This window comes from Chelmon rostratus, chromosome 18 (genome assembly GCF_017976325.1).
Source record: "Chelmon rostratus isolate fCheRos1 chromosome 18, fCheRos1.pri, whole genome shotgun sequence".
NCBI lineage: Eukaryota > Metazoa > Chordata > Actinopteri > Chaetodontiformes > Chaetodontidae > Chelmon > Chelmon rostratus.
Window position 1 is genome coordinate 11,914,683 of NC_055675.1, and position 25,415 is coordinate 11,940,097.

Below are 25,415 nucleotides of genomic sequence, written 5' to 3' on the forward strand. Positions count from 1 at the left end.
TGCTTGTTGCCATAGTAAACGATGTAGTTAGCTATGCAAAAGCAAGTCAGCAAAACCTATTAGCATTTTCTTAAGGCATGGAAGAGTAATGGTATGGGTAATAGACTGTCAAATGTTCTTGCCTCTCCACAATAGTTGAGGGGAACATTTTCCCCGTCAGAGCTTGAACAGAATGTTCCGAATAAATGTTTGCAATGATAATGACTGCAAAGTGGGCTTCCTGCACTGCAGATACACCCTCTGGTGTCACAATGTCCTCCCAGTTTTATTTTTTTACCATCTTGGTTTAGCTTATCAGCATGCTAGCATAGGATAATAAGCACTAAACACAAAGCACAACTGTGGCTGATGTAAATGTCAACAGTTTTGCCTGTATTTTAGTAATTAAACGAAACAATGGACAAAATGAAATTTTGACCTGGTGATGGTACTACATGGAAGGTTAAGGGATCACCAAAGTGATCAGTTTTTTAAGCGTTTCTCAAAACCACAAATGTGAACCTCTTGGTGGTGCTGGAAGAATCGTGAGGGGATCACCAAATCATTAGAATACATGTATGTCATGAATGTATGTACCAAATTTCAAGGTCAACAGTGCAGCAGTTAAGATGTTTCAGCCAGGACCAAAGTGGTGGACCGACCAGCCAACCACAGGCTTTCATGGCTCTTTGTACTTCTACCTTTAATATAGAATAAATCAATGCAACAACTCCAGCGGGGTTTTAAAATGGCCATTGTTCTGTCTTTCCTGTTACAGTTATGAGGTAGCATACAGTGTCAGGATATTTAGATATTACTAGATTTATGACAGTGTTTAACACCAGTTTCCAAAATGATATATAATCTCATAAAAGTATAGGGCTGCATTTGCCATGTGGCAAAGAAATATCATTAAACTAAAAAAAGATAACTGAATCATCATTCTCTCCTACAATAACCAAGTCCCAAATGCTCCCTGAGCAGAGATTCTGATAACACCTGGAAGTTTAGAAAGGAGCTTGGGGGGAAATTAGCTGAATGTCAAACAGCTGTTTGATGAGGAAAGGAAAACCTCCACTATGTGTTCTGCATAGCCCCAGAGCAAAGATTCAGAGGAAGCATCATGGGAGGAGACCTTTTACAAAAGCAAGGACAGATGCCATGGGGAAGGCAGTTATAGGTCAGTCACCCAGTGACGCAGTCTGTCCTCCACCAAGGACGAAGGTGAGGTTGCATTTTGCCAAAACAATCGCAGTGGAAAGCGCTGACATCACAGCATCATCCCCCTTAAGGTTTTTTCAAAAGCGAATCGGCTCAGAGGCTGATGCACGACCAATTTCTCAGACGATCATGACGCTATTTAGATCCATAATTAATTTTTTCCCATTTCCTGCGTCTTTACACCCACAACCTTTGCACTGTTTATGAGGAATCTTAAATGTAGAGTTGTCTGCTTGTGTGATAATCTTGTTTGTGCTGGATGCATTACTCTATCATGAAAATGCATTAATCTCAAATGAGAGAATTCATTACAGCTTCATCATTCTACTGCGGATAGATTGTGCTGTGATGAAGGTGTCACACTCATTGGACTAAATGTGTTGTTCTGTATGCGCTGAAGATGCATGCTTACACTCACACTAATGTTTTGCCTCATTTTGTCCCCCATGCGGTCTGTAAATTATTTGTGATGAAAATATTTTGTCAGCCTGTCAAAGCTGCATTGAAAAATCGCTGCAATGCAACAATCAATAATTACGTCTAATCACTTTCATCCAGATTTGTTTGTGCTGTTTGGAGCTTGCGTGAAAGTGCACACAATTTATAGCAACAACAAATGAATCACAAATTAAGTAAAATCCAGTCCCAACCTTGCTCCCCCTCACATCATCAGAAGTCACAGCTCTTAAGTGCAACTATTTTGCAGCTGCAATTTAAGATGCCTTGTCGCTAGCCTTTTCTTAAATTGATTCAAGAAGTCCTCACCTGTGCTAATTTGAAAAAAACAAACAAAAGATGGGAGGTTATTCAACAAATATGGGATTAGTGCTGTGGAGCACAGCGGTTGCCTTGGTTGACTGACATTCAATTCACATGCATTGTTCTTTTCTCTTTTCTTTCTCTTCACTGATCTTTGAATAACAACAGCTATGAAAACAAATCTGGTCCCAGTGCTGCTTTTTTTTTTAATACAATTTGACCCTAACATGACTGTGGTCAACAACAACAACGTCACATTCAATTCTGTCAATAAAAATGAAAATAAAAACAGCACTTCTTATGCTAATGACTCAATTTTCTTTCTGCAATGATTAACAAAGCCTAGAGACTGTTTCAGTTCTTCTTTCCTAGAGATACATGGTCCCCAGATGATGAATCATAATGACTTGATTTCCTGACTATTCCTCAAGCAATTTGTGGTAATTTGTGGTTTTGTGTGAAATATCTCAACAATGATTGAATGGACTGTCATGAAACTTGGTACACATGTTCATGCCCCCCTTAAGATGAACTAGAATTACTTTGGTGATCCCTTAACATTTCATCTAGCGCCATAATCAGGTCAAAAGTTCAGTTTAGTCAGTGGGTTGTTTTATGATTTAACGCTTGAAAAGCAATGACACTCCCATTGGCCTCAACTGTACTTTTGTGCTAATTAGCAAAGGTTAGCATACTAAACTAATCTAGTAAACATTGTACAAACAAACATTGTACCTGCTAAACATTAGCATAGTACTATTGTCAGTGTGCCCATGTTAGCATGCTGACATTAGCATTTAGCTCAAAGCACCGCTGTGTGCAGCCTCAAGGTCTCATCTCTTCAGTGACCTAATAACCGGGTCCTGTGTTGACAGCGCCACTTGTTTGTTCTCTGTTTGCATCGTGGGCTTATTTGGTGTACACAAAATTTATTTGCAACTGAAAAGTTTACTTTGAAAGGGTGCAGGGTGAGCAGAGGGTCATCGCTGTCTTAAAAGTTTATATTGCCTGTTGGTTATAAGCCATTCTGACAGAACTGTCTCAACAGCTTGGATTTTACACCCGAAATACGTCAAGGATATGAGCCAATGTGGAGCAAAACATGTTTGCCTAAGGGTGTTGATGACGTTCAGTATTTATCATCAAAAGGTTGCAATTTGTGCAAATTTGCTCGGTAAATTGTTGCAGTTTTGCTATTGTGTGGAACATACAAACCGTCAGCACAGCAAAAGATATTCACTTTCATCACATGAACCCCGAACATTTCACATCCAACTGTCTGCAGAGTAGGGCTGGGTGCATGCACGTTGACTTTCAAACAAAAAAACAGCAGTAGGTGATTTCACTGATTAGTTCCTCTACACTAGTTGAAGTTATCTTAATCACTGAAATTATTTGCAGGCCTGCACTCTAGAGCACTGATCCAGCAGGAAGCCTCAGCTTTTGTTGTACAATATCATTTAATTATCACTCTGTGCTATTAGCAGGTAGACTAACGCTGAAAAAAAAAGTTGTAATCACAGAAAACATACTTGCGCATTCCCCCACTGTGCTACAATCTGGCAGTGATGGTGTTAGGCGACATTTCACTGAGGACTCTGTGGTTCTCCCTGGAGAAGCTCCAATCACCAAACTCTAATGAAACCCTTTTATGTTTTGCAGTTTCGAAAGGAAATTAAGATAGTCAACTCTTCAAAAACAGTAACTCACTGTATTAGTCAGTTAACCAACCAATCAGCTTGTAACATTACAAGTCAGTAAATTCGTTAACAATTCAACATAAAATCCATATGAAATATATGAAGAAGCCCAAAGAAGCTGGGTGTGAAACATGTCATTTTCTTATCATTTTATGCAGAAGTAAAGAATAATTTCAAGATTTGGTGTGCGGCCATACCTGAACTTCTACAACACATGAACCTTTAACTGTAAACCAGAGACAAAATCAGAGACTCAGCGAGCCAGTTAGACAGGCAAACCAGTGCATCGCATACCCAGCTGACCACCCAGCCAAACAAAAACATGCTCTGCTGAAGGCCTTGACAGCTGAAATGCCTCAGTGGTTATTCTTCCCCACACTGTCCAGACATATCTTCATTTCAGAATTTTTTTTTTTATCCTGTCTATCAAAAACTGCCGTTATTTCTGGAAAACGTTTTCCAGAAATAACGGCCTCACCCGTCACGGATGTCCCTCCTTCTTTCGCCACTGCCAAGTATCAGTTAACCAGCCAGCTAACCACTAAACATGCAGGCAACCAGTCAGTTTAGAGTCCAACACAACCAAGCCCTAACCCCTCACTTAGTCAGCCAGTCGACTGGTTGAACGGATATTATTAAGAACCCTGACAGTGTTTCCACCAATTACAGCAAAGCAGCCAGCCAGTCAGCCAGCGAACTAGTCAGACTGGTGAGTGTGTGCTCATGGAGCATGACAGTGTTTCCACACACCAATTACAGTGAGACAGTGGTACAGCTGTGTGGTGGCTTGGCACTCAGCCACACTATAAGTACCACTATCGATTGACAGAGAGTGCATGAGGAGAGCTGGCAAGAGAGAGAGAGAGCCATGCTAAGTGAGGGAGGAAGATTCAGAATGAAAAAGAAAAGAGGAAGGCACACTGAAACTCTTTCTCTCTTTCCGTTGGTGTAATGACGCATGCAGTCGCATTTAAGCGTCAGTTTGTTTACTGCGTCTGTATTGATATGTGTGCGTACACCCCGAAAAACAGAGCGGAAGTACGGAAGAGACTAAGATGAAAAGTGACAGGCCTCCCTCATTCTCACTCTTTACTTCTCTCTCTGCTGTCTCTTTTGATCCTGCTAATTATCGCAGTTTGACGGTGCAGCAGAGGAAGAAATACAGAGGGCGAGGGTAGGAGACAGGCAGAGGGAAACACAGAGAAGGAAATTGTTTTTGTAACAATGAAATAAGACACAGAGAACAAGAGAGAGACAGACAAAAAAAACTAGATAGATGGAGTCTCTAAAGCAGCTTATCCAGACCATTCTATGTTAATGAGGGTATGAAGTTATTAACTTAATGGAGCCTAGATGCTTTATTTTTCACTAAAGCGGATACCGCAAAGTTGCACAATAATCCATGATTCCCTAACCCACTGCAATAGACAAAGAAGTTGGCATGGTTGTTAAAACACTTTAGAATACATTAGGTATAATACTGAGGTAAGTTTATAGACCATCAGAGCATGGAATTTAGCTCCAGCATATTATTACTAGTTCCCTGAACACTAGCGCAGAGACTTCCACTGCTAATGCTGCTTCCTGTCTGCTGAATGTGCTAACCCACTCACCATAACAACGTTATAAGGTGATACTATGTCATTTTTGTTTACAGCTTGTTTCACTGCCTCCAAGTGGCCTGATTTGAGTACAGTGCTGAGTCACTATTTAGTCCAACTTAACCTACATACTGGAGGCAAGAGGAAACAGTTAGCCTGGCTCTGTCTAAAGTATGAAAAAATCTGCTTACAAGCTGACTAATTAACGTTTATATTGTATGTTTAAATGTACAATTTGTAAAAATCTAAAGGAAATTACATCTATTAATTACTCTGCATTGCCAATGTGTGATGGATTGTAATGTAACTTAAGAAAAAAAAGGCAGTCCACAACTTTCTCAGTTGTCTGTAACAGCCTGTGGACTGATTTCTATTTCCACTAAAATCCGAATCCGATGTGACACTGTATGTACTAAGTGTTCTGCTCCCCTACAGCACCAACAGTGTGCAGCACTAGCTAACAAACGACCAGGACCCACCACAATGCAAAGTCCAAAGTCAACATTACTGCAGTAGGTGACACAAATTGTGGTTTTATCTGGCAAGGTTAGCTAACATTAGCTTGCTTGCTAACAGGGATCAATTGCAAGCTAGCTAATGTAGCAAAATGTTTTCTGGCGTGGATTACGTCAGCTAATTCATCTAGACTGCTGGGGCTGATCTGTCTTATAAATTGCCTAGTTTGCTGACTGCAAATTACTTTTTCAGATAACATTGGCAACCAACTCCATGCAGTGTAGCTTGTAAATTACAGCTAGCTGGCTAACCTTAGCTTGTTTGCTTGCTAACGTTATCGCTAGCAAAATACTATCAGCGTGGATAAGTTAGTTGGCTACGACATGACACTAACTTGTGTATTACGATAAACGGTGTTGATTCACACAACAATAAACGATAAAATGGTGCAAAGCAAACTAATTAAGGAATACTTTCTACTAGCCAAGAGCAATGCAAGACAGGGGCAGCCAGCTAGCTAATTGTAACCTAAGCTAAGATGGGGTTGGCTAGCTGCTGGTTACATGCTGGAGCATTTTAGGGAACTTTCTTTTACTTCAGATTAGATTTTCGTCAACTGTAGATAGCTATCTAATTAACATCAACTCTGTGAGATGACTGATTCCTTACATGCTGGATATAGAAAGGTGATACAAAAGACACAATCTCTCAAACTCTCGTGGATACTGAATGCCACTCTTCCTAGAACCCAACTAGCTTTAGCATGTTGAAAGATACAAAGCTTGCGAGGCCTACCGTGCTTGGTTACAGTCATCCTTGGACAGTTCTGGAGAAGTACTTCCACTTTGTCATAACAGACATCCAAAACATTTTGTACTGGACTCCTCTTGAATTCAGTATCTTTCTCTCAATGCTAATTTGCTAGCACTCTTCACCAGTCATCCAACCATTCATTTTCTTCCGCTCATCCGGGGCCCGGTCACGGGGGCAGCAGTCTAAGCAGGGATGCCCAGACTTCCCTCTCCCCAGACACTACCTCCAGCTCTTTCGGGGGGACCCCGAGGCGCTCTTCACCTGTGCTCACAAACCACTGTTTGGACAGAACCAGGCTAGCTGTTTCCCCCTGCCGCTACGCTAGTCCCCATGCTAGCAAGGCTGAACACAGCCTGACTCCAGCTACTTACTTATGATGCAGACAAAAGGTTAATTTACTGTCTAATGCCAGAAAGAAAGCAAAATAACAGTATTGTGCAACACATCTACAGTAGCACCCAATGTGAGCGACAGGTCACCCCTATTAGTTAAAAGGCCGTTTAAAGCCATAAGCCGAACAGTTTGTATACTACATGCATGTACTTGAGTTTGAAATTGTGATGCATAATATAGAGTACCTATTTAGCTCAAGTACTTACAGCCAGGAGTATCTGCAACGAGGAGTGAGCCACCTCTATGAACTGAAAATCCATCAGACAGCCAGATATAGATATATATCGGTGGTCCTCAGGTGCCCAGGAGGGAGGAGGGGTGATGGGTGTCACCCTGCACCCCGGGCCGTTCTCCATCCACCAGGAGCGATGCATGGACAGGTTGAACGTCAGGACAAGGTCAGAGTCCTGGCAAGAAAGAGTGAGAGAGAGAGAGACAGACAGACAGACAGACAGACAGACAGAGAGTTGAATTACATCCTCAGACATACAGGTCAGGAACAAGGCGGCGTCGGGCTGAATGTCAGGGCAGGTTTTAACCACACTTTTAATTAAAATCAAAGTGTTTGTCATATCAAGGCCTGAGAGACAGACACAGAGAGAGGAGGGGAGAGGGTTTGGCTCGAGCTAAGAATAGACCTCATATTTATAATTCCAATGATCTGGGATCACTCAGATTAGATCTGAATCATACACAGGCAGGGTTATGATAAGGACAATCAGGGGGGAGAGAGAGTAATGATGGGAGAAGGCCAGAGAGAGAGACAGAGAGAGAGAGGGAGGAAAAAGGGAGAGAAGCTCGGTTTTGATTTTGTGTTTCCTTATGCACTAAAAGCTCTGGTATGATGTGTTGTGGTGTCATGGGAGGGTCACTAACTAAAATGTTACTGTTTCAGCTTTATCAACACAGTTCTGATTTGTTCTCCTCATTTGTTTCTCCCAAGCAGTACAATCCCAAAAATATGGGTGCCATTAAATATTAAGAGGCACATTAATGTGAATGTGGCAACATTACTGAGGGGGCTATAGCTAAGGTCCACAAATAGCTACGTCGGTCAATCTGCCACTTTAATCCAGACTGAAATATCTCAACATATACTGGATGGATTACCATGAAATCTTAGAGGCAGTCAAGGTCCCCAGAGAGTGAATCCCACTGACTTTGGTGATATCCTCTTGGTGATTTGTGCTCCACCGCCACCAAGAGGCTGACATTTTTAGTGTGTCACAGTGTGAAGATATCCACGATATCCAAAAAAAATGTGTGCATGGTCCCCAGAGGATGACTCCAACTGACTTCAAGGCCCTGACTTCTCCTTTACTGCCGCCATGACTTACAGATTGTGTTTTTATGATCTGCCAAACTAATGATATTCCAACGAGCCTCAGCTGTACTTATTAGTGCTAATTAGCAAATGGTAGCATGCTAACTTGCCAAACTGAGAGGGGGGGCAAAGTAAACATTACCAGCTGAACAAGAGCGTGTTAACAGCTTCATTATGAGCATGTTAGCATGCTGACATTAGCATTTAGCTCAAAGCACTGCTGTGTCTCAGTGAAGCCTCACAGGGCCACTGTTGTTGCTGCAGACTCTTGGTCTTGTTGTTCTGCAGATATGAAGACATTTTTCTTCTCTATATTTGTCCATCTTGTCCACCGCAGCTTGAGCAGTGGCATCACTGGCAGAGATAAGCCAGAAGCTGCAAAGAACAGCAGAACTGACAACAAGTAGGTAAATAAACATTTTCTGTCCCTCGTTGTTTCAGTTATACTTCACAGCAGCAGAGAAAGACCACATAGCAATGGCCCCTGCAGCTGTAATGCAGGGTATCTGCTTTGGCTCCGGTTCAATCCTTTTAATTCTAAAAGCCTGAAAGACGCACAATAAATCAGTTATGATAGTCGTCTTGGTTTAAATAATGCACATATTAACGACTCCACTTAGCAAGGGGACGCATATATCATTCCACAGACAACGTGCAAACCACACTGACACACACAAACACACTAATGCACATTACACACACACACATCTGCTCTTGCACTGCGCATTAGTCCAATGAAAAGCCTTAAAGGACACACTGACAATTTTCAGCCTTTTCTCAATTATATCCAAATTAGGGGTATGGTGGGACCAACAACTGTTTTTTAATGTTTCTGAGTCCCTGGGGCGTTTCTTTAAAATCTGTTGTTCCATCAGTGATGTCATTGATTTAAGAAGGAATTACAGGCCATTTCATCTTGGATTTCTAGTCTACGCTTCAGGGTATTAAGGGGGCATGCTGTAGATGCCGCTAAAAACAAATCTTCCTCCTTATCTTACTGGATATCCACATAAAAAGTGGCGAATTTCTCCTTTAACAGCAATGCTGGAATCTGGACATTCGGGGCTGCTTACATGAGCCAGAATACAGTGCGGAGGGATTGCAGTGTATGGAGGAGCAAGAGGCAGCCACAGCCGTGGGTCAAACATCGGCAGCTGATGAAGACAGCGTCGCAGAGCTGCCCTGCGCCGGGGACAACTGGTGACGCCTGCAGTAAATGTGCTCTGATGGAAACAGAAGTGGAGTCTCTGTGCTGCAGCGAATTTCACAGAGGTCAGGTTCTGTTGATTGAAGCTGCTGAATCTAATGTTGCAGAGGAAGGTGCACAAGCATGTGCAGCGTTACACAAAGGCTCTGGGCCACATATGCACCGACGAGTGCTGGAGACAAATTTCCTATTCTGAAATAAAATGGAAAAAACAAGCAAGGCCAGCGGGGTGAAACGGACATCTGAGCACAGACTGAGTGCAACAGCGACAGTGTTTGTCACTAACACAGCAGAGTTGCAACATGAAATCATGCAATAAAACTTTGTTTTTTATCAGGCCCGTTCAAGACTAGCTTAGCACATACACTGCCCCAGTTTGTTACCTGGCGGTGCTCTCAGAGGTTAGCCTAGCATTAGTAGCCCTGAGCAGCTGTTTGTAGGAGTCTGGAACTGTCATCTTGCATGGCACACATAGTTTAGTCCTGGTCCTATGAAACTAAAAACCAAGGAAAACATATTTATGAAAAGTGGATCTTATGATGCCCTAATTCATCATGGATTTTTTACATTCTCCCACTGATTGCATTCAACAAGGACACACTCTGATATCATATCTGTTAGATACACTATGTTGATGAAGCGCCTTGAAGTTGCTTTGCTGAATAAGTTCACCTCGCAAAGACTGTCTTTTTTTGCAGCCAACTCAACTCAGAGCATTCAGCTCACAGAGCCATTGCAGTGTGCAACAGAAGGTTGCTCATTCATATATTTCCAAAACTGTCATGAATAAAACGATAAATATCTGTTCACCGTCATTTGTTCTGTTACTGGATGTCACAGAGTTAAACAGCAGAAAATCTAAGGTTTGTGCTTCTTGCTAGACTTTGTCTTTGCACAAAGCTACAGCTAGCATAGATTCACTCTGCGCCTGCATCATTACTTGAACATATTAGCCAGAGTGCTATTACACCAGAATTAAATTAAGAAATGCTTTCACTGTGGAAAAGGTTTCACAAGAAACCCTGGGCATCCCGAGCTACTGATTTTCACGCATCTCTCACACTTTCTCACAAGACATCAAATATTTGTTTCATGACAGCTTAATTATTGCAGTAATTAAAATTAATAAATTAGTAATCCTGATGAAGGAGTCATCGTGCCAAAAGTACTTCATTTTGTAATCCACCCCTGTTAAGTCTGTTTGCAAAACAGAGGGCTTTGTTGTATCTGTTCATCTACTGCAATCACATGGAAGGAAACAGACAGTTTAAAAAGCAGACTGGGAGTGTGTCAGTGAGGACATTTTAATCCAAATCACAAACATCAATTACAGTTATTGTATATTAATGCACAGTCCTGACACCCAGAAGTCTGTCTGCCTCAGAAGCACCTTTGCATTAGGTGCACTGCAGCTCCCTTTAAAGGTTTGGGTACTGCTGGGCATGCTGGGGCAGGGCAAGTGATGATGCTGGTGTGGTCTGGCCTGGAATAGGGATTAATATTTGTCACGTATCTGACAATTCTTCATTGTATAAATTAGTGAAATTAATTAAAGCAAGTCACTGGGCGTTTTCGTACTCTTTCTATTTAGCTGAAACTTCCAGTTTCCAACAGGAAACACTTTTTCACAGCAGCATTTAATGCGACTTCTAGTAAAGAACACAAACGGCAGATCTTTACAGTGAGCCAAAGAGATTCATTTCTAAGACGTGGACCTGAGCCACTTATCCTCCCTCCACATTCACACCTGACTGTCACCTCCCTCCACATTCTTCTCTCTCTTGCTTAATTTCTTCTTGTTCCCCTCTCTATTAATTTATACTATGCTCTCTCGCTCTCTCTCTCTCGCTTTCCTCCCTCTCTCCCATTCCCCTTTTCCTCCCCTCCTTTTCTTCCTCGGCCCCTCTCTATTTCAGCGTAATGAGTAAATGCCTCATTAGTGCAGAGCTCTGATTAATGGCATCTCCCCTTGTTGTGCTCCTCTTTTTAATGAGTAAAATCTCTCTAAATTTCTCTCTTGCTCCCTCTCTGACATCACTCTGCCTCCGTCTGTCTCTTACTGTCACTGCCTTGCTCCAAATCTTTCCCCCTCTCTTTTTATGTCTTTCCTTTCTTCCCCTCTTTTCTTTCTCCTCTTTGTTTCTCTGTAGTTCACTGCTCTCACTCTCTCTCTGTTAAATGGGGCTGGGGGGGGGCAATAATTATTTCAGTACAGTCTCTATCAGTGCTTTCCTAATGAGCCTCTCGAACAAACACACACAAACACGAAAGTAATTATCAGTCAAAAGCTGAATTTGGCAAAATGTCAGCAAGGCAAAGCAGGACGCGCTGCTGCTAATCCCGCAGTGTTCCCTGTGAAGGTGGTGCAAAGGGACGCATCGTGAAGACTGTCCGCGCTCGACCAAGCTGTTACTCTGGCAAAAGTAGCTGTACTTAACACCTGTGGCATACAGGAACAAAACACGATGCAACTTCCTTCCATTTGGACAAAAAAACATTACCTAATTTACACGAAGCTTTTTTGGAACACAGAGAGCAGTTTTAGGTGAGCTTTCACAATAAAAAATGGAAGCAAAAAGTTTAGATGGAGAGAGAAATGGTGAAAAGAAAAAGTGAGTCAACCCACTCTGGTAGAAACTGTGTAGAAAGAGTTAACCTGCTTCAAATCTTAGTATTCACTCTTTATTCAGTACGTCTACTTTACAGGAACCACTTGACATTCGGGGGGACACATTCATTTGCTTTCTTCCTCAGAGAAGATCGACACCACTCTTGCGGTCTTGTTGGTCTGTTAACTATGAGGCTGCAGCAGGAGACGATTATCTTAGCTTAGCTTAAAGACTGGAAACCAGGGGAAGAAGCTAGCCTGGCTTTGCCCAAAGGTCACAACATCCGCCTACAGCGCCTCTAATCTGTATATCTGCACATAAACCGAAGCGCAACAAGTGAATGTGTTGTGGTTTAACAGGGGCTTTAGTGGATGCTGGAGTTCTTAGCGTCAGTCAATTTGTGTTGTTTTTACACATCATTTTTTAGATAAAACAAACAAGATTTAGGAAATGCAGGTAGGCAGATTTATTACCTTTGGGCAGGGAAGCTGTTTCTCCCTGCTTCCAATACATATGCTAAAGTAGGCTAGGCTAATCATCTCCTGGATGTAGCTTCATATTTAGCAAGAATGGTCTCCATCTTCTCATCTAACTCAAATAAGCACATTTCTCAAAATGTAGAGCTATTGCATGGCATTCCTTTGTACCTGCACTGAAGTGATGTCAACATGATGTCATGTTGTCTATATGGTGTCACTTAGCCACATCAGTACCAAACATAACACATAAAGGAGACTTAGAAAGGCACCATTGTTTTTTCCTTTTCTACTTAGCTGCGTCTGATGATCCTGCGCCTGTGCATGACTTCACTGAGGTTACAGGGCTGTAATATAGCTTGGAAGCAGACTGGTACTAATAATAAAAGATGGTATTATCTCCTTTCCATTAATCCAGCAGCACTGAGCCTACCACCACAGATGGAAAAAATCTAATAATAAAAAACACATTTGAAATTAAGCCTATTTTTCCAAAAGAAAGTAGAGAACCAGTGTTTGGAGATAGCGCTTCAGTAATAACAAATATAAACACTTTTATTGTTCACAACCTGCACAGAGGATTTGGAGGCAAAACTCAAATTATTCCATACTCACCAGTGGAATACAAAACAATTAAATTGCAGTTGTGCACTGGCATTGATGTATTGATTTTATATGGTGGAATTTATTTAGCATTGCAGCTTTTAACCCATCAGGATGATGAAGCCATAGCTCCAAAATAATCTTGAGATATTAATCTGTCTGGTGATGAATGGGCTGTTTGTCTCGCAAGCTCAAACAAAAAAATATTGGCTAGATTTGTATTAATACATCTAACTGTGTGTGTGCGTGTGTATGTGTGTGTGTGCTAGTGTGCGCTAGTGTGTGTAAGCGCCACTTCTGACTTTTAGTCTCCAGTCTCTCCACATCTCTCCCTCACATATTCTCATATTCTCTTCTCTTATCCCCTTCTCTCTCACCCTCTCCTTCATACGAACACACGCACACGCACACGCACACACACACACACACACACACACACATAAACACACACAGTCTATAATTTCCAGTGTGCTAGTTGAGGATCATGCACTCATGCTCTCAGGTCTTTGTCTCTGACTGTGGGCTAGTGCCGCTTCAATGAACCACATCTGTTTTTTTCCTTTGCCTTTCTCTCCACCTCTTACTCCTCTTCTTCACCCTGCTCTCTCTCTCTCTCTCTCTCTCTCTCTCTCAATTTCCCCTCTATTTCCCACTTCTCTATTTTCCTTTGTCTTCCACTCCCAAGAGACAGAGGAACTGAGGGGGAAAAGACCACTGAAAACGGTATTTCTTCGGACAGTCTGACAGTCTGTCCTTCAGATGCTACCTGAAGCTAAATTTAAGAGTAGTTGTACAATCAATAAAAAAGACGGACAAACCGGAAAAAAAATGTTTGTTTCCAACAAAAAATACAGCTCTAAATCATGACAGTATAATACAAAGGTGGGAAATAAATTATTTAGCAACATGGTATTCAATTCTGATCACGTTGGATGTGATGTAAACAAAACTTTACTGTTGCTGTTGTTGCTGTTGTATTAACACTGTTTTTCAGGATATATTACATTATGGTGACTTGCATTTTGTCCCCATAAGGAAGGAGAGTCCACACAGATTACGCACACCTTGCATACCGACTGGCACATAATTTAACACCTTTTCAAATACTCCACACATACAGTGCGCGCTCCGGCAGCCATGAGACGGAGAAGACAGACAAGACACATTCAGCTTGATATTCAAACAGACAACAACAATCAGACGTTCAGTCCGTCCAGCAGGCAGCGAGAATGATCGGCCATCATCAAACCAAAGGGCAGAAAATCAGGGAGGGGACGATATTAGCTTTATTCTCTCCGAAGTCAATTTTTCACTCTATTTAACTGAACCTCTATCTGTGGCTCTATAGCCTTTTCTATCAGTCTCTCTCTCTCTCTCCGCTGACTCTCTGTATGTCACTCTGTCTACGTTATTTCGCACCAATATCATCAGTCACGGTGCATCTCCCTACATTGTTTTGCTGTGATTTCCCATGGGTGTTAGATGAGGCCTTAACCCATAATGCCTAAAGCACTTCTCCCCTATCAGATTGGTCGGGGGTATTAGGGAATTGCTTGTGTCTATGTGTGTGTACGTTTGTTCTAGGGGTTCAGGGGTGGGTGGGAAAAGATGAAGTCTCTTCCTGACCCTGACCTTAACCACTACAAACCCATTACCATCTCTAAGCAAATGCCTCAACACAACCATATTAACCCTGTCGATCTCTCAAATTGGTGGGCCAATTATAGCGCTACTAGCCGTACCCCAGGTGGGATCCACAATCGCACGAAGGACGGGGGGTGGCTAATTTATTCTTTTAGTGGGTTAATTGGTTTTTTGAAAACGCACCAGCCACGCCTTATGCACTATGCCAGAATTCTTGCTTGTGTTTTATTTTGGTGCATTGAGAAAATGAGTAAAAATCTGCACACATGAACGAAGTAGCTGCCCATTAATGCTGCTGTAATCAACATTATTAAATGAATATAAAAACATGAATAATTAATAGTAAAAAAAATTCTAGTAATTAATTAATTGTTTAATCACAATTACATATTTAGAAGTTTTTTCCATGAAAAAAAACCCTTCATACCTTACATAGGTTTAGCTCTAGCTCTAGCTCTAGCTTTCATGTTGTACGCATGGATCTAAGTAGTCCCCACCTCTATCTCCACCCACCCCTCTGTCCACATGCAGCTTCTACATCTTCTTCATCATGTAACTTTATCTGGCACACTGCCGATATGTTTGACTAAAACAGAGCTTATATGAGCATCAATATTGACCCTCTGTTCAAGATCAAGCTAATGAGGCACATTTGTGGTTTATTATGATTATAATTATGAGATCGTTCCTATTGGTTGTAATAACAATGTTATTACCTCTGATTGTTGATATCTGGGAAGGTGGTGACATCACTGATCAGAAGTCCAATAACTTTTCTGAGTAAAATGTTATAATCTGTAGAAATGACATTCCTCTGGCCTTACTCAGTTCTGAGAACACTTATTTGACCAAACCATCAAGAAATAAGCATTAAAGGGATTTCAAAGTATAGGTACCTAAGCAGTGTCCTCTTGCATGTACAATAAAACAAACATTACTGCTAACACAGCCAGGGTGAAACCATTACAATCAAGGCTTGAAATTAACACCAGCCACCATCCAAACCCCGGAACAAGTTTGACTGCAGCAGGCAAGTCAATCAAATCCATTATCTACTCCGGCATACAGCCAATCTTTGTTCAATCAGCTTGTTCTGTTCTAACGGGTGAAAACAAAGACGTCATTGCGCACGAAACTATACAGTAACAAAGAATAATCAAATCGAATCACCTCAGGGCTAAAAATGATCAAATTGGCTGGTAGGAATGTCCCACTAGAGGTGTGTTGAAAAAAGGCAATTTCATGCCATGATTTCAACAAATGCATCCATTGATCAAACACAGCCAGGGCTGATGCATTAACTCAGTGAATCAGGGTCGATGTTTTAACTAGAACGTCTATGATTAAATGTGTGGGTTCCTCTCATTCATCGTCTCAATTGGTGGCGCAGAATGAATACTGAGGGGAGTAAAATTAAGTGACTATTAGCATTCAAACTGGCCCCAGCAATCTGGTTTTTACTCCCTTCGAGGATGAATTGGGCGGTTTTCAATTTGATTTACTGTCATATTTCTTGTATAATATAACCTGCAGTAAAAAGCACTGACAACAGCAGCTATTGATGTTGATATGAAATTGATAGGAAAGGGACATATTTGACTTCTTCCTGTTAGATAAACAAGGCCATCTTCCTAAGAGGTTTGCAGCTCTAACTTTCTCAGTGTTTCTGCTTCTACTTTTTCCCTTGTCCCCTCTTTCCCTCTCGTCTCGCTTTCCTCTCTTGAAAGGGACACTGATTCACATGTGGCCTCGTCCCATCACATGTCATCTTCCATAGCTCCTATCATACCTCCGCCTGTCTGAACCTCTCCGTCTCTCTGTCCGCCTCTGATGCCTGCCTTCTCTATTGCAGGTCTCTCTGTCTTCTTTTGTTTCAGCTTCTCCCCCTTTCTCTCCATCTTTCACTCTCCATCTCCCATCTTACCACTTTCCCTGTGGTCACTCCTCCCTCTCTCTGTCACCGCTCCATTGTGTGTGTGCCCACTGAAACTGGATGCCCGGACGGATGTGTGATTGGAAATGGCACTGTTTTAGGATTGTTTGGATCCGGTGCGTGCACATATGCAAGCGTGTGTCCCTCATGTTTTCCTCCGACTGATACAATGAATGACAGATTTTCCAACAACTGACAGAGCAGGCAGACGCCAACACATGCACACTTGCAGACATGCACTTTCACACATACAGTATGCAAAAAAGCATGCGGGATAACCCTCCCACACAGCACCCCACCTCCTCAGTAAATGACTGACAGCTGAGTGTGGCGTATGTGTGTATGTATCTGTGTGTCATCAGACGCCCAGAGGGTGGCTGCATCCTTTATATGACACAGTGGACTACTGACAGTTAGCTGTCTAAGAGTGTGTGCATGTGTGTGAGTGTGTAAGAGAGAGCTGAATATGCGAGTGTATGTGTGTGTTTTGCAACACGGTGACAGTTCTCTCTCTCCACAGGCTCCTTCTCCAAATCTGTCAGGGATGCCACATCAGAAATCTTTTTAAAGATTAATTTTATGGCATTGCTGCTATATTAGATAGTGCAGTAGCGAGTGACAGGGAGGATGGGAGTGTGACAGCCTGATATATGGTATGAATCTCAGGCTTAAACTTAAATTACTGTCAAGACTGGATGTACACCTTATCTTGCCTCTGGGGCTCTACAGGGGCCTTATGGAAGGCAAAGATACACATTAGATAGAAAGTTCCATCAAACGCGAACGGTTGAGAAGGCAAACATGTCATAACAAGACTGGAGATAAAGCATTTCATCAATCAGTATCTTTTTAAATTTAATAGACCATTTTAGTGTCTTGACATTAAATATTTTCTGGTGACAGCTTCCCAGATACAGAGGTTTTTTGTTTCCTTCATATCATTATATAACAACAAACAAATAAGAAATTCTTGGGTGTGTTTGAAACAAACTGGTTTGTCAAGTCGAGCCTGGAGGCAAAAGTGTTTAGCTGCTCTGAGTGGTCACACTTAAAGAGTATTGCGTCTCATCCTTCTCCACTTGCTCCAGCAAGTGGAGAAGGATGAGACGCAATACTCTTTCAAATGCAAATAATGGCACTCTCTTCTGAAAGGCGTTCGTACTGTTGAACTTGGCAGTGCAGGAAGTTGTTGTGTGAAGAACGAAAAATAGGCTTAAAAAATAGAGTCTACTTTCACACCTCCACATACCCGGCCAACTGCGGCCTGAAGTATGCATGATTTTCGGATTGTGGGTTCCAGAAAGTCACGAAATTGCCATGTTGGAAAGGTGTGTGTGTGGGGGGGGTGGACGTGTGGAAGGATGCTGTTCCGCCGTCTGACAAGACAAGCAGCTGATATGCGAGTGGCATTGTGTGAAAATCTGTGAACAGCTGTAAAAAAAAATATTTTGTGGTTGTGAAGGAGGCTTTCTCAAGTTTCGTACCACAGTCAAGAATGATCTGTCAAGCTCAACTTCTTAGTCAACGCGAACAAGAAGTCTTCGCGGACGCTCAGACTGAAATTGGCGTGGGTGTGCTGCTTCAGGTACTGTGAGACAATGAAATATAGATCCGTCCAATCCACAGGACTTTATCACCTTTTATGTTTTGCTGCAAGGATTGTGAGGTGAACAGTAGAAGCATTGCGTTCACTGTACAAAGCAATCTACTAGGAATGAGGGCTCTCAAGTGTTTGACTGGCCGCAGCAGTACCTTGCCAGACGAATAATGGGGGCTGCTCTGAATTCTAGAAAACACCTACGCTTGCAACTGAGCAAGCTGAAAACGCAGATGAGAACTGCGTGGCAATGTCGAAAGCTCCAGAATGAGAGAATGCGTGGACATTAAGTTGGGGTGTTTTTCCAGCTGCTCTTTACAACGTCAAGCTCAGACTGTCAAGCTCAAAATAATTGACGGTGTTGCCTCCAACTTTGAGTTACAGGCCTACTGTCTGCGTGGGACAATGTCAGTGACTCATCACTGACATGCAACATGCGCCTCACAATGTCCTGTTAACTGACGCAAATGATGCCTCATCAGAGCCACTTCACTATTATCTCCATCATGATGATCTGTGTTGTTCTTCCAACGTCCGTCCATCTGGCTGCCTGACATCAGGGCTTCAAACTGAGCTGACAAGCAATGACGCATTTCCGCTCCTCGCTGTCTCTTCCACCTTTCCACTCGCTGTCTGGGGCTTATTTTTCCCTATAAAGATGAAATGCCATAGGCTTTTGGCAAATTTCAGATCTTTCAGTCCTAATCTTTCTGACTTAATGCCAGGAATGTTTGCAGTTCACCTGCAGAACATCAAACAGTCTGCACAGAGTGTTCTGCACACTTAAACTGACGCATTTCACAACAAATATGTCTGTCATCATGAAAGGCGTTGAATGGATTTGTTCTCTTTGCCTGCACTGTTTTCTGTTGTTTAATACAACATCCAAATGTATGTAAATTCAATTTCGTTCATTTAGAATAGGATGCCCAGCTTCTACGTATTCACTTACCTCCCTGACAGCCTGATCAGTATTCTAATAAACGTACACTGCTGGCACCGGGGAAGCGCATATCGGGTCTATTCAAGGATAAAACACTGGAAAATTACATCAAAGCTACAATACAAATCCAAGAGTCACTGATAGCATGGCACAAATCAAAGCCGGGCTGATGCTCTGCCTCTTTCATACACAGAAAGATGTCGGATCTCTGTAATGAAGAAAAATGGAGTCTGTCGCAATCACTTTTGTCCTGTGACCCCAAAGTAATGGCCTTAGTGTATAAAGAAATGTATTAAATTGGCACTCGGTACTGGCCAATACATAAAGCCCTGCACTGTGAATCGCTATGAAATAGAAGTGCAGGGACACATCTCCTCAAGTCTTGACATTGGGGATACAGAGGAAGAGAGTGAATGAAAAGGAGGCGAGAAGGTGACGAAGAGCGAGACAGAAGAGGAGCATGGGACAGAGTCACATGGCACTTTGCAAAACAACATGAAAAAGACTTGATTATAGGGTGAGCAGAGGGAGAGGAGGGATGAATTACACGGAGATGAAGAGCGCGAGGCACAGGAGGAGGGAGAAAGAGAGGCCAACAAAGAGGGAAGCGGCATCGGAAAGTGACAGAGAGGGAGATTAAGAGATTTTCATTTACATCGCAGCATTCTTGAGGCGCAGAGCACACCATCATTACCCTTATCAAACAGGAACGAGTTATTCTGATCCACTTCGCTCAGCGAGAGCGACGCATTAAAAAGCGGCGAGGCTGAGCAGGGAGAAAATGTCACTCTGGTACGTGCTCATCTTGCTCGTCTTTTTGATCTTTTGTGACCCAAATCTAAACCTGTACAGTCTACGGTACACGACGTTAGATTTCAACTTGTGACCATTTGGTAAGCTGCCGACCGTAGTGAGGAGTTCATTCTGGCACCTGATTTTCAGTCAGTTTTAGTCTTCGTCTTATGAAAAATGAAGACGTAAATCTTTTTAATTTTTGTGTAAATTGGGAGGCTTGGGAGTTACAGTGGTTACGGGTGTTGTTCTTGTCTAATGTGTGGTTCAGCATTCGCTCAAATACTTTCACTGTCTGGGTTTAGCGTAAGTTGCTAAAATGTTCGACGCAGCCATATTCCTTTAGCAAACATGTGGAGACAGATTTTGTTGCTCGTCAGCCTGCTGCACATCAACCATTCACTCACGCTTACTGTCTGTAAACACGAAAGCTAGCGGCTGAAAATGCGCATTACAACTTTGCCTCCACATGCAAAGCAAGCTAACGTGAGCTAAGTGAGCTAACGTTAAGGCTAAGCTTACTTTTTTTTTAATGCTAACATACAAGCCTGCTGGTTTTTGTGTTTTTCCCAACAGTTTCTTTCTCACTTCTTGTCTAATTTTTAGAGGGATTATAGATACATGTAGTTCTGTTAGAACCAGCAATACTTTACAGACACATTACTGCTACAAGATGCTGCTTATTAGCGCAACAGGTAATCAACTTATGAGGAGACATATTTGAGTGGCAGTCTGTCAATGAATACTTTTCATCATACATCTTTTTATGCAACAAACAGCACAACAGTAAAATGATCCTCTTTGTTTCAGCAGTATGCAGTCGTCCTAAACAAAGCAGAAATCTGATTTCATCGTCTTTTGGGGAGTTTCTTCATTCAACAATCGCAAACATAGCCGTACTTGTTTTACATGTGGTCCAGTGTAATAATAGCCCTCAGGTCAGTAAACAAGCCCTGGGAACGGTAGATGATGGATTCATATCTCATACAACAGCTGGTGAATCTGGCAGGGGTGGGGGTGGTGAGGGTGGTGGTGGTACATTTGTGGCTCCCCTCTCCCTCAGTAACTGGGTCAAGGTTGATGTGCCCTTGAGTGAGACGCACACAAACTGCTCTGGTCATAAAAACAAGCTGTTCAGCATCTGGTTCGAGCGTGCTTCTCTCTGATTGGTCAGCGGGTAATTGATAAAGGTGGCCCTAATTAACTAGCTGCTTCACCCTCGTTAGAAACCAGATGTGATGATTTGGGCCAGGAGGGCTGAAGCCTGTTAATAAAGACTTTTCGAATGAAATGAAGAGAAATACTAGACTCATATAATTTTATAACAGAACATAAATGATACATTTGGTGATATAATGAATTTTATTCTAGTTAACTAACCTTTGAACCATTATTACCTCACTTTTCCAGATGTTTCTAACTTGTTCTTTAGCCTTCCAAAATGGTGTGATAAAGACAAAAGCCAAACAGCAGTGCCATGTATTCCCAGTGGTTGTTGTAACTGTTAAAAACAAGGTGTCTGGGAAGTGAGAGGTGTAAATATCATTAAAATCATAGATCAATGAAGCTGCAGGCTTCTAGACAGAAGGTGGGGGGATTTTATACAACTGTTGACTCACTGTTAAACTTCTGTACATAGTTTGGATGGCAACAAAACTTAACAAGGTGCATAGTGTGTGTGTGTGCGAGTGTGTGTGTGTGTGTGTGTGTGGGAAGAGCAGGCAGGCTGGGGATGAGTGTATTGAACAGTCAGTGAGCGCCACAGGGAACACAAAAACTAGCAGAAGAATATGCACCAATTAAGTTTCAGTCCAAACTAACGGTAATTATGATCGAAAAGCTGGAAATACCAATAAAACGAGGATTAGGATAGATGATGTGTGCTGCTGTAACTGCAATTTGTGCAATTTATTAAACGAGTAGCAGACCTGTTACATAACCGTCCAACAGAACGGGTAATTTGGAGCAAATCGTGGTGGGAAAACTACATTTTTTTCAACACCACACCACAGAGTGTAATCAGCCATAATCAGCACTCCCCATCAACTGATTTCTTCTGTTTACAGAAGTGCTGATTGGCCCTAATTAATTGTCCAACTTGATAATCGACTTATTTTGCTGCAGAGAGTCAAAATTGTTGCAAAGTTAGTCTGAAAAGACTTGAACAACCTCAAGTCATGTATCATATCTAAATCTGTGTGTAAGAGCAATGCAAAGAACAGACCCGCATTTCTTACAAACACACTTAACATCATCGGAAACCAGTCTGTGAGAATTATAACTTGTTGGTGAATCAGATCTGATCCGATAACAAAACCAAGTAGAAATGCGAACAAGAAGCATTAGAGAATGATTTCAATCCGATCGCATAAATCATCTCATGTTGTCAATATTCTTGGCAGATGCTGAATAGCTGTAAATCTCTCCAATCTGCCTACCTGGTCGTGACTCCTCTGCAGCCTACTGTAGTCTGCTGTGTCAGTAAGCATTCTGTGGAAGTAGCCACTGACAGGGTCTTACCCCCACGATTAAGGCAGCTGAATTTACACGGAAATTATGTGACCCCTCCTGTCAGCAGAGACAGGAAGAAAGCCGATTTCAACGCCTGCGGGCAAAGCAGGGAGATCATTCCTCAGCCTTTTATCGAGCAGGATGTTTGTGAACTAACAAACGCACCTTCCACTCGCAACAGCAGAGCGATGCTACACAGTGACGCGAGTACAGACGCCGGCTTGCATCTGTGTGAGGTAAGAGTGAGTGCACACGGAGACAACTTTTGTCTCTCTCACGGTTCTTTCAGGGGAGGCATCCATGGGTTTGAGTTAGTTTTTTGCATAGTTCTCAGCTTCAAGCACTTCAAGTATATTACCCCCCTTCTCTGGACTGGAGTAGGGTCTACTCACATTTGCATTGTGCATGTCTGCAACGTGTAAGATTCGTGATCTGACTAATAGGGCTGCCCCCTAATCGTCATCAAAGGAGACCAGTTGTGAGTGGAGCAAGTCTGTAGCTAGTTCATTTGTAAGTATGCATCATCCATCGTGTTGATGCCACAAAAATCTTTATCTAAATAATTACCTTAATATCATAAGCGTGCAACGACAAGTCGATGGCTTGAACTAACGACAGCTTGTCAGCTAGGAAAACCTTTCGTGGGAGGCAGCCGTCATCACAAAGGATATTTGTGGCTAAATGTTAAGTGAAAGTATTCTCATGTGAACAAATCCCATTAAAAGACCACAACCAAAAATGTGTTAGTCTCAGTACTTCTCTAGCCTGCCAGTGGTTTGTCATTTCCAACAAACGTTAATCAAACGGGTAGTAAATAGGGCATTTTAGGGACTATTTTCAGCTGTGCATTAATACACACTGCTCACAGTAGTGAGTATTAATGGCACGGTGAATGTGGGATAGATTGAACAAAAACTACGGTGTCCATGTTCATGGAAATAGGAACATGTCACCCTGTGCAACAATGTTTCTCAATGGTGTGTTTTTAATAGTTTTTGGACAACAATGGGGGTTTTTGGCATGATCACAATAGATTTACTGCTTGTTTTGGTCTTTTCATGGTATATGTTGAAAATATAGAAGCCTTTTTCTTGCATTTGAATTGTGATAGAAGAGAATGAAGAGATCCATTCTAGCTCCATCTTAGTATTAGTGAAGTGACAGTGGTTGTTACTCTGGTCATGTACAGTAGACAGTTTGACAAGGATCAAAAATAATCCAAGGAAATGCTTTCTTACTCTGGACAGATCTCCGACCTCCAGGTAAAAACAGATGATGAAAACGTTCCAGGTCATCCACACGACCAGCCAGGCTGCATACTGCACAGAGAAGCAGGGGGAAGGAGAGGGAAGTGAGAGGCGGACTCTCTAGGTGTGAAATGTTTTCAAAATCTGAGAGAAGATCAGTTGTTAAACATTATATTTAACATTGTTCAGCTGTAGAGGTCACTATGATTAAATTTTCATGGACATCAGTGCTATGAAGCCTGCAAATGACTAACTAACTCTCAGTGAGACAGAAACAAACATATTCAGTCCTTGTGTGATGGAGAAAGAGCTGAATATTGGCTGTTGCTGAAGGAGAAGTAAAATGGCTGTTTCAAATGTGTGAGCGTGGAAAACCCACCCCAGTGACGTATCTCGGCCTGAACTGGATGGTGCCGAACAGGCCGAGGATGACCACGATGATGTGGAGGAAGTTGGTCAGGATGGGAGCCCACTGGTAGCCCAGGAAGTCTATCACCTGACGCTCCAACACACTGACCTGAGAGGGGGAGGGAGGAGGGAGGAGGAAGAGGAGAGGAGATTAGGGGTGAGAAACAGCAAATCAACAACAGCATGTCATGTTTTGTACAAAACACTCGACAGCTGCGGGCTGCCACGGCAAGAAAACCACCAGCAGGTGCAAATACAGAGGTGAACGCTGTAAAGAGCGAACCATCAGTGTCATCCTTTTAACTTGCAGTAACAGTTAATCCACCTCTTTAAGCTGGTAAGAGCCTTAACCGCTTGAACCCTAAATTCAATTTTAAAAAATCCAGCATGTAATGAAGCTGTGAAACATTAAAATCTATTAAAATCTATGATGTAGAGCTGAAGCGATCAGTTGACCGACCTAAAATTAACCAGCAACTATTTTCATCGTTGTTTCAGTCGCATTTCAAGCATCAGCTGATGGTTCTGTTGGGTTCATGATGGAGTATTTTCAGATGCTGGTCGGACAAAAGAAGCTATTTAAAGACATCACCTTGGGCTTTGGGAAACTGATTGACATTCATTGCAATTTTTTGACATTACAGACAAAACGATCTGTCAATCAAGTGGAAAAACAATCGGCAGATTACTCAATGATGATGTTGATTGCAGACCTGCTATAAAGGCTTTTTGTAATTGTCAATGGCTCCACTGTTAATCAAAAGAAAATTTAGTTTACTTCCCTGTTTTAGTTGATTAATCAGCCTTCAGTGTCATGGCCAACGACAAATGTGTTTATTTTCCGTTTTGTTACGGAGTCAGCAGTCATCAGTCACATTACACTGATAAACAGAGCTTTGTTTGATGCTAAGCCCTTATTTTCAACAGAACTGCAGATCAACAGTGACATCATATACTTTTCTGCATCAGCTGAGTCATTCTGGGGAAACATTGCTGATCTCGCCACATGTCCTTCACCACAATGCGATTACGCGTGATGTTAGCACGCCAGATTTACCGTGCCTCTCGCTCCCCTCAACTCAAACTCAGCCGGTATCAGAGATCTTTCTCCAGAATGATTCACCCAACTTTAAAGTGAAGAGTGTGTGACAACTAAAATCTCTTTAGCTGGAGACAAAATCATCCACAAAAGCCAAATA

General features: G+C 42.2%; 1 protein-coding gene across 2 annotated transcripts in view; it reads right to left on the bottom strand.

The window, feature by feature from the left end:
- Positions 1-25,415, bottom strand: part of nkain2 (sodium/potassium transporting ATPase interacting 2) — a 76,958-nt gene that overhangs the window by 12,102 nt on the left and 39,441 nt on the right. The window contains exons 2-4 of one of the 2 annotated variants that reach the window (XM_041958948.1): positions 24,188-24,325; positions 23,800-23,880; positions 7,129-7,329 (exon numbers count right to left, since the gene is read on the bottom strand). In XM_041958948.1, the coding sequence (XP_041814882.1) occupies positions 7,129-7,329; positions 23,800-23,880; positions 24,188-24,325 (420 nt within the window). The remainder of the gene's footprint in view (positions 1-7,128; positions 7,330-23,799; positions 23,881-24,187; positions 24,326-25,415) is intronic. The other variant, XM_041958949.1, reaches the window with a different exon arrangement.